The 12,952-nt window shown below is 36.0% G+C and overlaps 1 protein-coding gene across 3 annotated transcripts in view; it reads left to right on the plus strand.

Moving 5' to 3' along the window:
* KIF20B (kinesin family member 20B) overlaps nt 1-12,927 on the plus strand; it is a 90,944-nt gene extending 78,017 nt beyond the window's left edge. For 2 of the 3 annotated variants that reach the window (XM_012540592.3, XM_031956021.1), the window contains 5 exons: nt 2,530-2,730; nt 5,007-5,102; nt 6,533-6,686; nt 9,438-9,580; nt 11,441-12,927. In XM_012540592.3, coding sequence (XP_012396046.1) covers nt 2,530-2,730; nt 5,007-5,102; nt 6,533-6,686; nt 9,438-9,580; nt 11,441-11,518 — 672 coding nt within the window. In that variant the 3' untranslated portion in view covers nt 11,519-12,927. The remainder of the gene's footprint in view (nt 1-2,529; nt 2,731-5,006; nt 5,103-6,532; nt 6,687-9,437; nt 9,581-11,440) is intronic. The other variant, XM_012540596.3, reaches the window with a different exon arrangement.
* Nucleotides 12,928-12,952: the final 25 nt, after the last annotated feature.

Here is a 12,952-nt window from a genome sequence, read left to right on the forward strand (position 1 = left end):
AAACTCCAACATGATTCTAATAGAGAGAAAAGTCCTCAATGTATCAGTATTGCTTCCTCTAGATCTTTGGTGAATGACATCACTGTTTACATACTTTGTAGCAGGTGATATCGATTTGTTTGCATTTACTGCATGGGGATTTTTACTTGCAATTACAAAAATCTTAGATGGAAAACATGCATTTGTATTCATTATTAGAGGAGCTATACAAACCAGACATGGAAAGCATTGTCTGAGCCATAATTTTGTCAACACTAATACATAACCTTATTATGAAATTAAATAAGTTTTTAAAGACTGTTTAATGTTTAAAATTATATTTATATAAATGATTATAAACAAAACATGCTGATTTTGAGAAAGATACTAAAAGGTAAGAGTCAAGGGGGATTTGTATGTTAATAAAGACCCTCTCCCTGTGGACTATCCAAAGTTCATTGAGCAAGCATTTGTTAAGTATCTACTATGCACTTGAACCTAATAAATGCTTGCTCAGTGAACTTTGAATAGTCTCCAGGAGCCACTGACAGTTTAGTAGGAATGTGATATGATCATCTGTGCTTTAGGACAATCACTAAATGGAAAAATTGATTTGAGTAGGAAGAGATGTGAGATGGGCAGGCCCAAAAGAAGCTATTATGATACCATCTAGAGTGAGGTAATGAGGACCTGCCCTAGAGGGGTGGCAGTGTCAGGGGAGAAGGGCACATTTTAGAGAGGCCGGAAAGGTGAAATTGGTAACAGTGTGAGATAGTGAAGAATCTGGGGGCCTGCTAAGATCTGAGCCTGGGGAATTAGGGGGATAGTGCTAGGGAGAGGCTTTAAAGTTCAGTTCTCTCTTTTAGCTTGAGGGCAGGAACTAGTTCATTTCAGGTTTTGTATCCTCAATTCCTAGGCACATTAATTGGTGCTTAGTGAATGCTTGTTCATTGATTGAGTTAGTTAATTAAATAATACTATGACTGGAAACTCCAAATAAAGTCAATCAAAAGGCTCCCTGATTTGATCAAAGGTAAGCTGGAATTTGGGAAACAGGTAAATGGATATGGGGCTATTGAGCTGAAGGTTGTTCTTGTTTCAGGACCACAAAGAAGCAGTGATTTTTCAGGTACAACAAAAATGTTGATGAATCTAGCTAGATCTTGGGGAATGACAGTTAGTTATAGCTTGGCAATCATGGAACCTCAGAATGTTAAGAGCTGGAAGGGGAAATCTTAGAGATCATTGATTCCAATCTTGTGTTACAGATGAGAAAATGGAGCTCAGAGGAGTGACACAATTAGCCTGGAGTCACAGAGCTGGCCCTGAAACCCAGGGTTTGGCTCTTTGGTTAGCATCAGGGCTATGTCCTCTCTTCTGTGTTTCATTTAGAGTGCTATCTCATCTGGAACAAGATCCTTTTTCCCCCCCATGTATTCTGAATTTGCATGTTCTCTTTTCTGGTAAATAAATTCTAGGAAATAGACTTTCATTTAGTCTATAGAGTAAGTAGTAGCTAGAGTAAGAAGAAAAAGAAACAAAGTGCTGCTATAACTAGGTAACTGGGAGTGATTGAAGAAGGGGAAAATAATCAGCTGTAAACTAAAATTTATCTTAGAATTCATTCAGCAAGCATCTCTTATGTGCCAGACACTGTGCTGGTTATTATAGATGAAACAGACAACAAATGAAACAATCCCTGCCTTCAGTTAGCTAGCTCATTCTATAGAGAAAGGAAACAATTTGTATAAAGAAAATTAAATACAAAACATATGTGGAGTAATTTGCAGGGGAGGACATTAGGATGGGCTCTTGTAGAAGGTATCATTTGAGCTCAATTTTGAAGAAATCTAGGGATTCTACAAAGAAAAGATGAGGAGGATCATGGGAGCTAACTTGTATGAGATATGGAGAGAGAAGAATGTCTTGGAAGAGGGATGGCAATAGGCCTGTTGGCTTGAACCTGGAGCCTGTAAAAAAATTAGTCAAAGAGATATTTGAGCACTGGAAAGGACCAGGAGACTAAAGACCTCAATTTGGGATTTAGAAATCAAAGTATGTTTAGAAGTTAGTGAAAAACTCTAGGACCAAAGACAAAAGTCCCTAGCACTAGTTTTAATGGAGTCAGGTTGCTTCAGGATCTTGATGTAGCTCATTGAGCTCTAAGACCTGGGGCAGGCTCTTTTATAGATATTCAGTCTCACTTTGTTTCTAATAATCATAATCATTTGTGTATGTGCCCTTCTAGCTACACCACAAGTTAAATGACCAGGGCAGGAACCACTAATATTTGTATCTCCTCCATTATTTACAAAAGTGCTTTGTTATTATTATTATTATTATTTTTATAACTCTTTGTATTTTACCCACACTGCTTTGTTTAATATTTGTTTAATTGAATTGAAGGCTTCTATGGCAGTACACTTGAGACATTCAGTTTCACTTTATCTCTACAGTTCCTGTTGATAATCCTAAGAAAGAACAGTCACTGTGATCCAAGGTATTTGGTAAAGTTGCCTTTTTTTCCCTGTCTTTCCATTTTAACTCTAGGATGGTTCAGTCATAGTCCTTGACTCTTCTGAAGTATCTACAGAAAATGAACACACAACTCGGTTTCCAAAATCAGAATTAGAGATCCAGTTTACACCTCTGCAGCCTAACAAGGTGTCAGTGAAGCATGCTGGTAGTTCTGTTCCAGTGACAGTTAAAATAGCCAAGCCAAGGAAGAGGAAGAGTAGTGAGATGGAAGAGGTAAGTCTTTCTCTGACAAGTCAGCTTCCAAAAAACATTGTGTTTTATCTTCTCCAGAATTATCATGGACCTGCTGAATTTTGGTTGTATCTAGAGTCTCTAGAATCACACTTTAAATGTGAATTTTAGAAAAAGTCCTTGATATAAAAGTTTTATTTATGATGGATCTGATACTTTCAGAAGCTGCTGGCAGCTGTCCTAAGCACAGATTCCAGAATTATACCAAAAAATGACCTGACACAGGCAAGAGATATGAATAATAAAATTGTCAGACAGAGTGAAAATATACCTTGGTGCTTATGCTTGCTCTGATGTGTACTCCCCTTTTTCTTCCTGCTCTTCACAGAGAGTCTAGCCTAGATCCTTCCCATCACTGTGCTGGGAATTTTTGTGTGTCCATGCTATTTCTAGTTACTACATCTCTTCTGTTATGTTTCCAAGGAAGAAGCATAAACCTTGTGCTGTAGTTGTTTGTAGAGCAAAGGCTAATGGTTACCTATGTTCTCTTGGCTGAAATATCATCTCTTCCACAGGTTAAACTTTCCCTAAAATGCTTTCATGAGGCCTGTTTCTTTCATTGCAATGTACAGGGGCCCAACCATAATCTCCCACATGGTATTTCACTTTTTCCTTACTCTTCTACTTGTGTAGGCCAATTTAAAATGGCAGACTTTAACGATCCTTGCTGTAGATGTGAGTGAAAAGTGGCCCAATATTTAATAAGGATTTATTTATTTATTATTAATATTTTATATTCCAAGAAGCTCTACAACTTCCTAGGGCTTGATGCAGCTAGCCCAATATCATACGCAAGTAAGAACATCTGGAGGACTTTATCATGCTTAGTGAATCCCTCTTCAACTTGAACTCTCTGCTGGATCTCCCACATATAACTGAACACATTTTTTTTTGGTGGTTTAAAATAGATTTTTATTGATATCTTTATCACTCCATATCTTTTCTTCTCCTTTCCCCAAGAACCATCCCTATGGCAAATAATTTTTTTAAGAGGAAGGAGAGGAAGAAAAATGAGCAAATCAGATCACCTAGTGAAAAAAATGTAATTAAATGTTCCATACCAGTGAATTTTGATCTCTGCCAAGGAATTGAGAGAGTTGTCAGATTTATTTTTTAATAATTTCACAACATTTGGTCTTGATTATTTTGTGATTGTTCTTTCTGTTTATATTGTTATAGTCATATATACATTTTCCTGGCTTTTTTTTACTTGCATTAATTCAAATAAACTTTCCCATGCCTTTCTATAGTCATCATTTTTTTTCATTTCTACAGCACAGTAATATCCCCTTACATCATAGAACACTGTAGTGTGCTTTCTAGAGCCTCCAAGTTGGGGTGCCAAAATGTACTTTGCTTTCTAAAGCCCTCATGCTGGGGTACCAAAATATACTATCCAGACTAGCTCTCTGGAGGATCTTGGGACCAGCCCAAGTCCTTGGTCTCAGTGGAAGAGTGATGAATCAGGGACCCACGAAGATTGTCAAAGATGAAGTCCATTTATTTTCAGTCCTCTCAGCCCCTAAATATCTTAGTACAATTACATCACTAAAGCACACTGAACGTGTGCTAACTATAGTACCATTACAACACCACAACACACTGAGCAAGGCTCGCTATAAGCTAACTATAAGCATCCTCTTATTAATATGTAAATGCATCTCTTATTGTAAGTATCTCTGCCTTAAGTAGACCTTTCCCCAGCTTCTCAGGAAGGTCAGGATGCCTCAAGGGGAGATGAGAGCTACACATCTTCAGTAGGTTCCCTCAAGGCTGAAGGGTCTTATACCTCACTGAGAGTTCCCCCACTGTCTGTGACTCTCTACAAAACGCAATTTGTTTAGCCATTCCCCTTGGAATTTACTTTTGTCATTCTTTACAAAAAGTGTCGCCATCATTATTCACTGTCTTTGAGGACTTTTTGTCCATCATCTCCTTGGGGTGTATGCCTAGGAGAACTTCTTTAGTTTGTGGCTATTTTAGACAGTTGGGGTGTACAGCATTTAAGGGCTGAATTATTAGGGTTGAAGATGGAGTGAGATATCTATTATATCCACTAAAGAATGAATTAAAAAAAGAAAGTTGTTTTTTCTTCTAATTGTTTTCTATTTAACAGTAGATTTTGTATTTTATGGTATTTTTATGACATTGGAGTTAATAAATTAATGTCTTAAGTAACAACATAGACTTTTTAAGATTTCAAAGAAGTCAGTGAAGAAAAATTTCACAGTAGACTAATATTGTAATTTTTTTTCCAGAACTTTGTGAAGCATGAAAATAAGAAAAATGTTACCACACCCAGATCTAAATTGCCGGGCTCAGATGGTTGCAATTCTGTCAAAAAGGAACAAAAGGTTAATATTTTAACTCTCTAATAGTGGCTATTAGCCTGAATTTTTTTTGCAAAATTTTAAAATGACAATGAAGTACCATTATCAATTATTATTTCAAATTCAAAATATTAATTTATTAAGTTGTAACATTTAAACTCTATGTGGAGTACCTCGAGTGCAACAAAGTTGATTGAATATAACAGGTCAAATATATAGGATACTTTGTCATTTTCAACTTGATTTATTAACATTCTTGTTGTGTTATTCCCTGCCTTTATCACCTCAGTCTCCAGCTTCAATCCCTGTATAGCTTGTCTATTACTCTTGTGTGGTGACGTCTGCTCCATCATAGTCCTCTACTAAGTAGTCATTGAAGTTTTCCCTTCTTCTAATTTGGCCCATGCTCTTATCTCCATTTTAATTTCCTTTCTTTGACCTTGCCCCCAAAGAGAGCATGATTGCCTATGATTGGCATAAATTATAATCTATTTTCATTGTGAGAATATCAAAATTAATATTACTTCTAGTTTCTACTACATTGATTTCCACTATATTGATTCTACAGTGTAATTGATTTTATGCTGTATTGATTTTTTTATAATTAAGTCTGCATCTGCCTAAAACCATCTGTCTATGTCCTTGAGCTAAAGAATTAAATTTTCTTTCTGAATTAATTTAAAGTTATAATTAATGGGGAGAACTACTACCCTATTGTACTTTCAGCTCCAGGAAAAATTTTAGGACATATGATTGTTATTTTTAATGCTTCCACAAGGAATATTGCCCACCCTTGCCCAAGGATGGTTAAGGAGGGTTTCATCTCCTTAAGAAACTTTCCTAGGGGCCACAAAGTTTACTATCCCTGATCCACTAACAATGTCCTCAGGAATATTCTTTAATGACAGCCCCACTTAGGCACTTTCCTTGATGTAATTAATCATGTTTTTCCTACCCAATGATGTTATCTCCTTCTCTAACCAACTAATCATGTTGTCTTTCCTCGCTGCCAACTCTGTTCTTTTTTCTCTTGTACTCTTCAAATTGTATGATGGTTAGCAAACCCTATCTTGGGATCTTTAGTTATTGAGAGGCCACAGACCCAATTTATTGGTTACTACTAGCCTAATTAATAAACTGATCAAAATCAGGCCATTATTTCTCAATTTACCTTAATTTTCAAACACGACAATTGGTAGACTACAAAGAGACCCAGTGATTTGTTAAAAAAACATAAATTGTTTATACTAAACCTTACAGGAAATATCAAAGTTGTAAATTAATTTTGTATTTATTGGTTTTTAGTTATAGTCATTTTTGAGTTGAAGCCAAAAAAAAGTTTTGCTATGCTATAATAGTAAAGGAATGAGGAAGAACTGTGGTCATTTAATTCCCAGTATTTTTCTACCTTTTTATAAATTTTTAAGAAATAAAAATGTTCGTGTGCCTACTAGATTTCCACTACCTTGTCATCCAGAAAGGCATATTATTCTTTACGGAATCAGGTTTCTACTCTCAGCACAAAGTCATCCATTAAGAAAAAAGATGGAACACTGCAAAAGTTTGGAGATTTCTTGCAACATTCGCCAACAATTCTTCATTCAAAAGGTATGTTAAAAAAAAAAATTTACTTACATGGAAAAAGTCTAGCAAAATTTCCCCAACTTTTCCCTTGAAGAAAATCTCATGTATCTTTTTTTGGAGGGACGGGGCGAGTGGGAGACAGAGGAGGGGAGGCATGATCCTTGTTAAATCTCTTCCTCTTAATTTTTTTTTTTTTTAAATAAAGCTCTACAGTTTTAATGTCACACATGCCTATTGATTAAATGAAGGGGTTGAAGGAAAATGCATCAGAGGAAAAGTTGGTGGAAAACAGCTTTCTGGAACACACTGCGCCCTGGCTGCCTTCTCCAGTATTGGCTGCTGCTTCTCTCACGATCCCTGAGCACACTCTGCCAGAAAGAGGAGCATGCACATTTCACTCACCAAGGAATTATTGATATGTGCTCCTCTGCCACTGTCCTGAGGCAACTTCTTATGAGGCTCTATTTGTCTGTCACCATCCTAGGTTCTTGTCACCATTGGCCATCTGTTGGCCTCTAGGTGATTTATCTGAGAGTTCAGAAGTTGGCCTGCAGGTTTTCTTTCCACCCCAACCTCTGCTTAATACGTGGGGACTTTGGCATCTATGTTGATATCCCTTCAAACTCAGATTCCTCTCCCTTGATTTTCAGCTACCATAGCTTACATCTTCACTCCATCTCAGCCACCTAGATGGACAGCCACACACTTCGTCTTGCCATCTTTCTGTGGTTTCCTTGATCTAATGTTCTGAAATTCCTCTCTGATCACAATATCCTAATTGTTTTTATCTTCTGCTTTACTCTAAATAAGATTATTCTTTGTTTTCACTGCATCCTTTAGTCTCTCCCTGTTCTGATCCTTCATCCTTGCTCTGACTTTACTGTCCTTCCTTAAAATGCCTGACTTTATAGTTGACCACTTTAAAGATATATCCTCCTCGGTCCTAGAATCCTTTGTCCTAGCACTGCTGGTTCCTTGCCAGATCCTAGTGCTGGTATTTGCTGAATCTTTGACAATTCCTACACCTTAATGTGAGTGTTCCTTAAATTTTTTCATGGATTCTCTTGTCTTTATATATTCTATCTTTTGGTACTCACATATGTTCTCACTAGTTAGAATAATCATGAGGAGTTTCTTATTGCCTTTAAGATAAAATTCAAATCCCTCAGCCTGATACTAATTTACTTTTTGTTATTATTTTTAGTTTTTTAAACTTAATTTCTCTCCCATTTCATTCTCCTCCTTTATAACACTCCCATCAGAAGCAAAACGCGTAACAAATATATAGAGCCAAGCAAATAAGTCTGACTTTGACCTTATCTAAAAAAGTATGTCTTGGTTTCCACTCTGAGAGGATGAGCCTAACGTGATTCATTACTTGTCCTCTGAAATCATAGTTGATTATTGCTTGATCAGAGTTCTGAAGTTCTTCAAAGTTATTTGTCTTTCAAGTATTATTATTGTAGAAATTATTCTTTCTTGTCTACTGCACTCTGTATCATTTCATGAGTTTTCTCAGGCTTCTCTGTAACCATTTCCTGCATCATTTCTTTCATCCCCATGGTATCCCATGGGCATATGGAGAATTCAAGGAGAACCAGCACCTCCGGTGTAAGAGCTTGCTCTGTCTTCTTTAGGGCTGCTCATATACCTTTGTTTTTCTTGATTCCCTCCATTCTTACCTGTGGTTCAAAAACTGTAGGACATAGTAAAACTGTCTTGCCCGACGGACTAAACTAGGTTGAGAGTAATTGCAAGCCTTAAAGCAGTCATTGACTTAGTTGTCCCCTAACTTCCCCCAGAAGAATGAGTAAATGAGAATTATTTGCTCCATTGGACATGAAGGTGGCCAAAGCAGATTCTGTGGTGTGCTCAGAGATTGGTTAGACATCAGAGATGCCAAGGTCATCCACTACATCCCAGGCCATCACCAGTCATCTTGAATTTTGTCCTGTCACTAGACTTTGATGACTCTGGAAGAGAGAATAAGACTAATGGCTTTGGGGCACTTTTTCATGAAAATAAAATTCATGAGCAAGTCAGAACATCACTTGTGATGCCATTAGTTGTCTTCAAAAAAAAAGAAAGTTGAGAGCAACAATTCCATCACATTTATATGACATAATTTATTTAGCTATTTCCCAATTAATGAGTACCCCTTCAGTTTGCTACTCTTTGCCATCACAAAAAGATCAGCTCAATATTTAAAGCCTTATTTCATATTATTATCTTTTTATATACTCTGTCTTTCTGTCAAACTGATCTCCTAGCTATTCTTGAGGTACAATATTCCATTTCCTACTTCTGTGGCTGTCCCTGTGGGATACACTGCTTCCTCAGTGCACTGTACCCCACCCCCTCTCTCCTTACAACTTCCCAGCTTCCTTCAAAGTTCAGCTCATCTATTGCCTTCTCTTTTTTGATCCTTCTGGTTGCTAATGCTCTCTCTTTTTCCTGAAACTGCTTTGTAAAACTTAAACTTCTTTAGGGCAAGGGCTAATTTGTTTCTGTCTGTATTTTTTAGCTCCTGGCACAATGTCTTTTATATGCAGGAACTTATTATTAGTCAGATTGTTGAGAAAAGGATTGGAAATCTTTAATACCTTCTCTTTCCAAAGTACCATTTCAGGAGTCATTATCTCTGATATCTTTTCAAGGAATACACTCTAGTCTCATGAAAGTTGTCCCTGGAATGTCTCTTCCTCCCCTCCTCACCCCCATAATATAAATTGTTTTGTTAGATGAATTTTTAAGAAATTAATCTTTACTTTCTAGCAAAGAAGCTGATGGAAAAAATGAGCCCTTCAAAGCTTGCTATTGCTGAGACAGGTAAAGAAAATGGATCCCGACCAAAGCGAGCTAAACGGAAATTGTATACAAGTGAGATTTCTACTCCTTTAGATATTGCTGGCCAAGTGGTAAGTAAAATTCCTGTGTCTGGGATTTGGCAGTCAGGAATATGTTAACATTCCAAATCTTAGTATGATATTTTTATCCTGACCAAATGTAAAAGAAACAAATGCCTTGTACGCAGCTATAGGAATGAATTTTCAAAAAAATAATAACCATTCTTGAAAACAAATGACAGCTAGCACAGAAACAGATGGTGGACTAGATCTGGCCTGCAGGCCATAGTTTATCCGGGGACACTAAAAATTAAGAATCCCCAGATAAAGAGTGTGCTCATAAGGTTTTCAGATGACACAAAACTGGAAGAGGTTGCTAACAAAATAGAAAACAGATTCAGTATCCAGAGTTATTGACAAACTAGCACCTTGGACCAAATTGAATAAGATGAAATTTAATAGGCTAAGATGCTAAATTACTATTAAGAGATAAATACAATTTTAAGCTTGGTTCAAAAAATTCACTTCACAAGGGTCTGGGGAAGCATCAGGGAGCAAAAAGGAATATGGGAAGTTTGCCATAAAGTAGAGAAGATTTTTGGGAAATTTGGCAGCTGTTTTTAAGAATTTGAAAAATTATCATGTCATCTTCAGAGAAGCAAATTAAGGCTTAATATAAGTAAAAACAATTTAATGATGAAAATTGATTGGATCAAATAGTCTTGGAAGCTGTAGGTGTGGTGTATTCTCCCTTGCTTGATGTTGATACAAACTGGACCACTACTTTGGGGATAGCTGTTGTAGTGAAGATCCTGTTTTAAGTTTAAGTTGGACCAGAATGTCTTCTGGGAATCCATTCAACTCTGAATTTCTGTGATGCTATAACCCACTATTATTATCACTTCTGCTTTTGGGACATAAATAAATAGCTAAAAAAAGAAAATCTTTTCAAAGTAGGACCCAGTCTTTTCTCTACCCTTTTTCTATGAAATTGAATTATAAATGACTATAAGAAAAGTTTTGATTTTTCACATGTACATTTGCTTGGTTGAATAAGCAGAGAAAGTTGAATGGAAATGCAATTATAGAAGAGAATTGAGCAGGAAGTAATCTATAAACATTTTGAAAGATCTGCTAGCAACAGAGGCAGTCCGCCAAAGGAAAGAAACTTGGAAGTGGCAGAACTGAGAGGGGAAAGTAGAAGTTGTCCAATTATTTTGAAATGTTGATGGCTTTCCTGTCCATAATCCTTTGCTTATTAGAATAATAGACTTTTAGAACTTAAAAAAAAAAAAACAACCTTTATGGTAAATCTAGGTAACCACCGTTATTTTGCCAGGAAGAGAATATGCAGCCCACAGTGAGAATTTATCTACAGTCACACAACATAAAACATAGTGGCTAAGTTTTGAAAGTTAGGTAGTTTGAGGGAGTTAGATAATTTCAGACCTGGTAGCAACTCATTCTGTATTTCTTCTTTCTCTATTTGAATCTCACTCCTCACCCTTTGCTCTGTAGATCTCACAGCTATAAGCTTTTCTTTCACCTGATCATCAGGGTCTTCAATAAAGCTGTTTATGTTTGCCACTTATGATTTTGCCATTTCTATACATCTGGGAAACTCAGCATAATTTATGTTTCTATAAACAAGTATTTTTTCATGATTCTTTTTGACTAACATTTTCACACTTTAAATATGGATTATTAGATGCTTTTGTTTTATGATTATTTGCTTAAAAATTATTTTATGTCTATAAAAATTGGTGCATAGTTAATCAGACAGGGATATCAAAACAAATGGCAGTTATCTGTACCTGTGGTGCTGTCACTTTTAATTCATAATCATTTAAGTATGAATAGTAAAAGAAGTAGTAAGAAGTGTAAGACCATTGTTCTTCATCAAAAAGTCATATAAATCTTAATCCATTTCAGATTTTTGTGGATCCAAAAGAAAAGGAAAGTGATCACCAGATTCTTAAACGAAGACTCCGAGCCAGAACGGCCAAATAAGTCAGATTTGGAGAATATTTTAACGGACTTCTCATTCTTAATCAGTGTAATTTATACCTTACCCTTTTTTAAAAGATGATTTGTATATAGTATGGTTCCTTAATTCTTTCTGTATACATTCATGTTTTTATATACATACTTTATACTTGTAATTCATTAAAGAAGATATTAAGAACTATTCATTTTGGAATACCGAGACTTGGAAAAGTAACCTTTTTGTGTGTACAAATTTCCAGGTGACTGAATATGAAGGTAGGAGGTTAATGAGAATTGTTAAGCAGGACACCACCTCCTGACTTGTTTTTCCTGGGCTTTGGTACATGGAAACGAAGCTCTGGTTTCGAAAGGGGAATAATTTTTAAAAATTAAGCATAAATATTCATGGATTAGTGATCTCATCAGTTTGGATCTCACCAATGCCGCTCATAAACTATTTTTGACTGCCCATTCTGTGCTACACTCATCTCTGTCTTCCCATAAATTTTCTATAGGTTATCCATTCAGAATACTGGAATGTTCTTATATTTCTGATATCAAGTATCACATTATCTCTCAGCCTCAACATATGTCCTGCCCATCTAAATCTTTCTTTGCGTGACACATAACATTTACAAAAATCAATCATGTGCTAGTAATAAGTCAAAGAAATAAATATCTTTTTCAGACTATGTTTATGGGTCTATGGTCTCATTGATAGAAAATCTTCCACTGAGGTCTATCTTGAACAAACTCACACCTGCTAATCCTATATAACTTTTTCCACTAACTTCCATAATTTATTTTCGTGGGTTCTGTCCATTTTGCTGGGGTCTTTATTGTATTTTTTTGATGACAACTGAACATGCAGATTGTTTACCAATTACCTCCTGCTCTACTTACTTGGCCACTAAACTAGTTTCTAACTCTTCATATATTTCTTTGATGACATCTGTTAGATCAATAGTATTTTGCAAATCTTATTTGTAATACAGTATATAATACTTTTACATTGCCCTTTAAAGTTATCTCCAACTTCACATTCTTTAGAGAATAATGTATGTATTCCACAACTTTCATCCATACAACATGACTGGAAGAATATGGATATTAAGAAATGGGTTTTGTTTCACCTGCTGTCATATTGAGAGGGAGATAAGGACATGAATATGTTATGGTGGAAATGTGGATCTGTTGATCTTATTTGGAAAATAATTTGGAATTATGTGAGAAAAGAGGGAAGGGAACAAAGATTTATTAAGGGTTGTGTGTGTGTGTGTGTGTGTGTGTGTGTGTATACACGTGTACACACAAACACAACCAGGTACTTTGCAAATACTTCATTTGGTCCTCACAGCAACTGTGGAAAACAGATGCTGTTATAATTCCCATTTTATATTTGACATACTTATAGAGACAGAAGATATTTGACTTGCCCAGATCAAAAAGCTAGTAAGT

This window comes from Sarcophilus harrisii, chromosome 2 (genome assembly GCF_902635505.1).
Source record: "Sarcophilus harrisii chromosome 2, mSarHar1.11, whole genome shotgun sequence".
Lineage (NCBI taxonomy): Eukaryota > Metazoa > Chordata > Mammalia > Dasyuromorphia > Dasyuridae > Sarcophilus > Sarcophilus harrisii.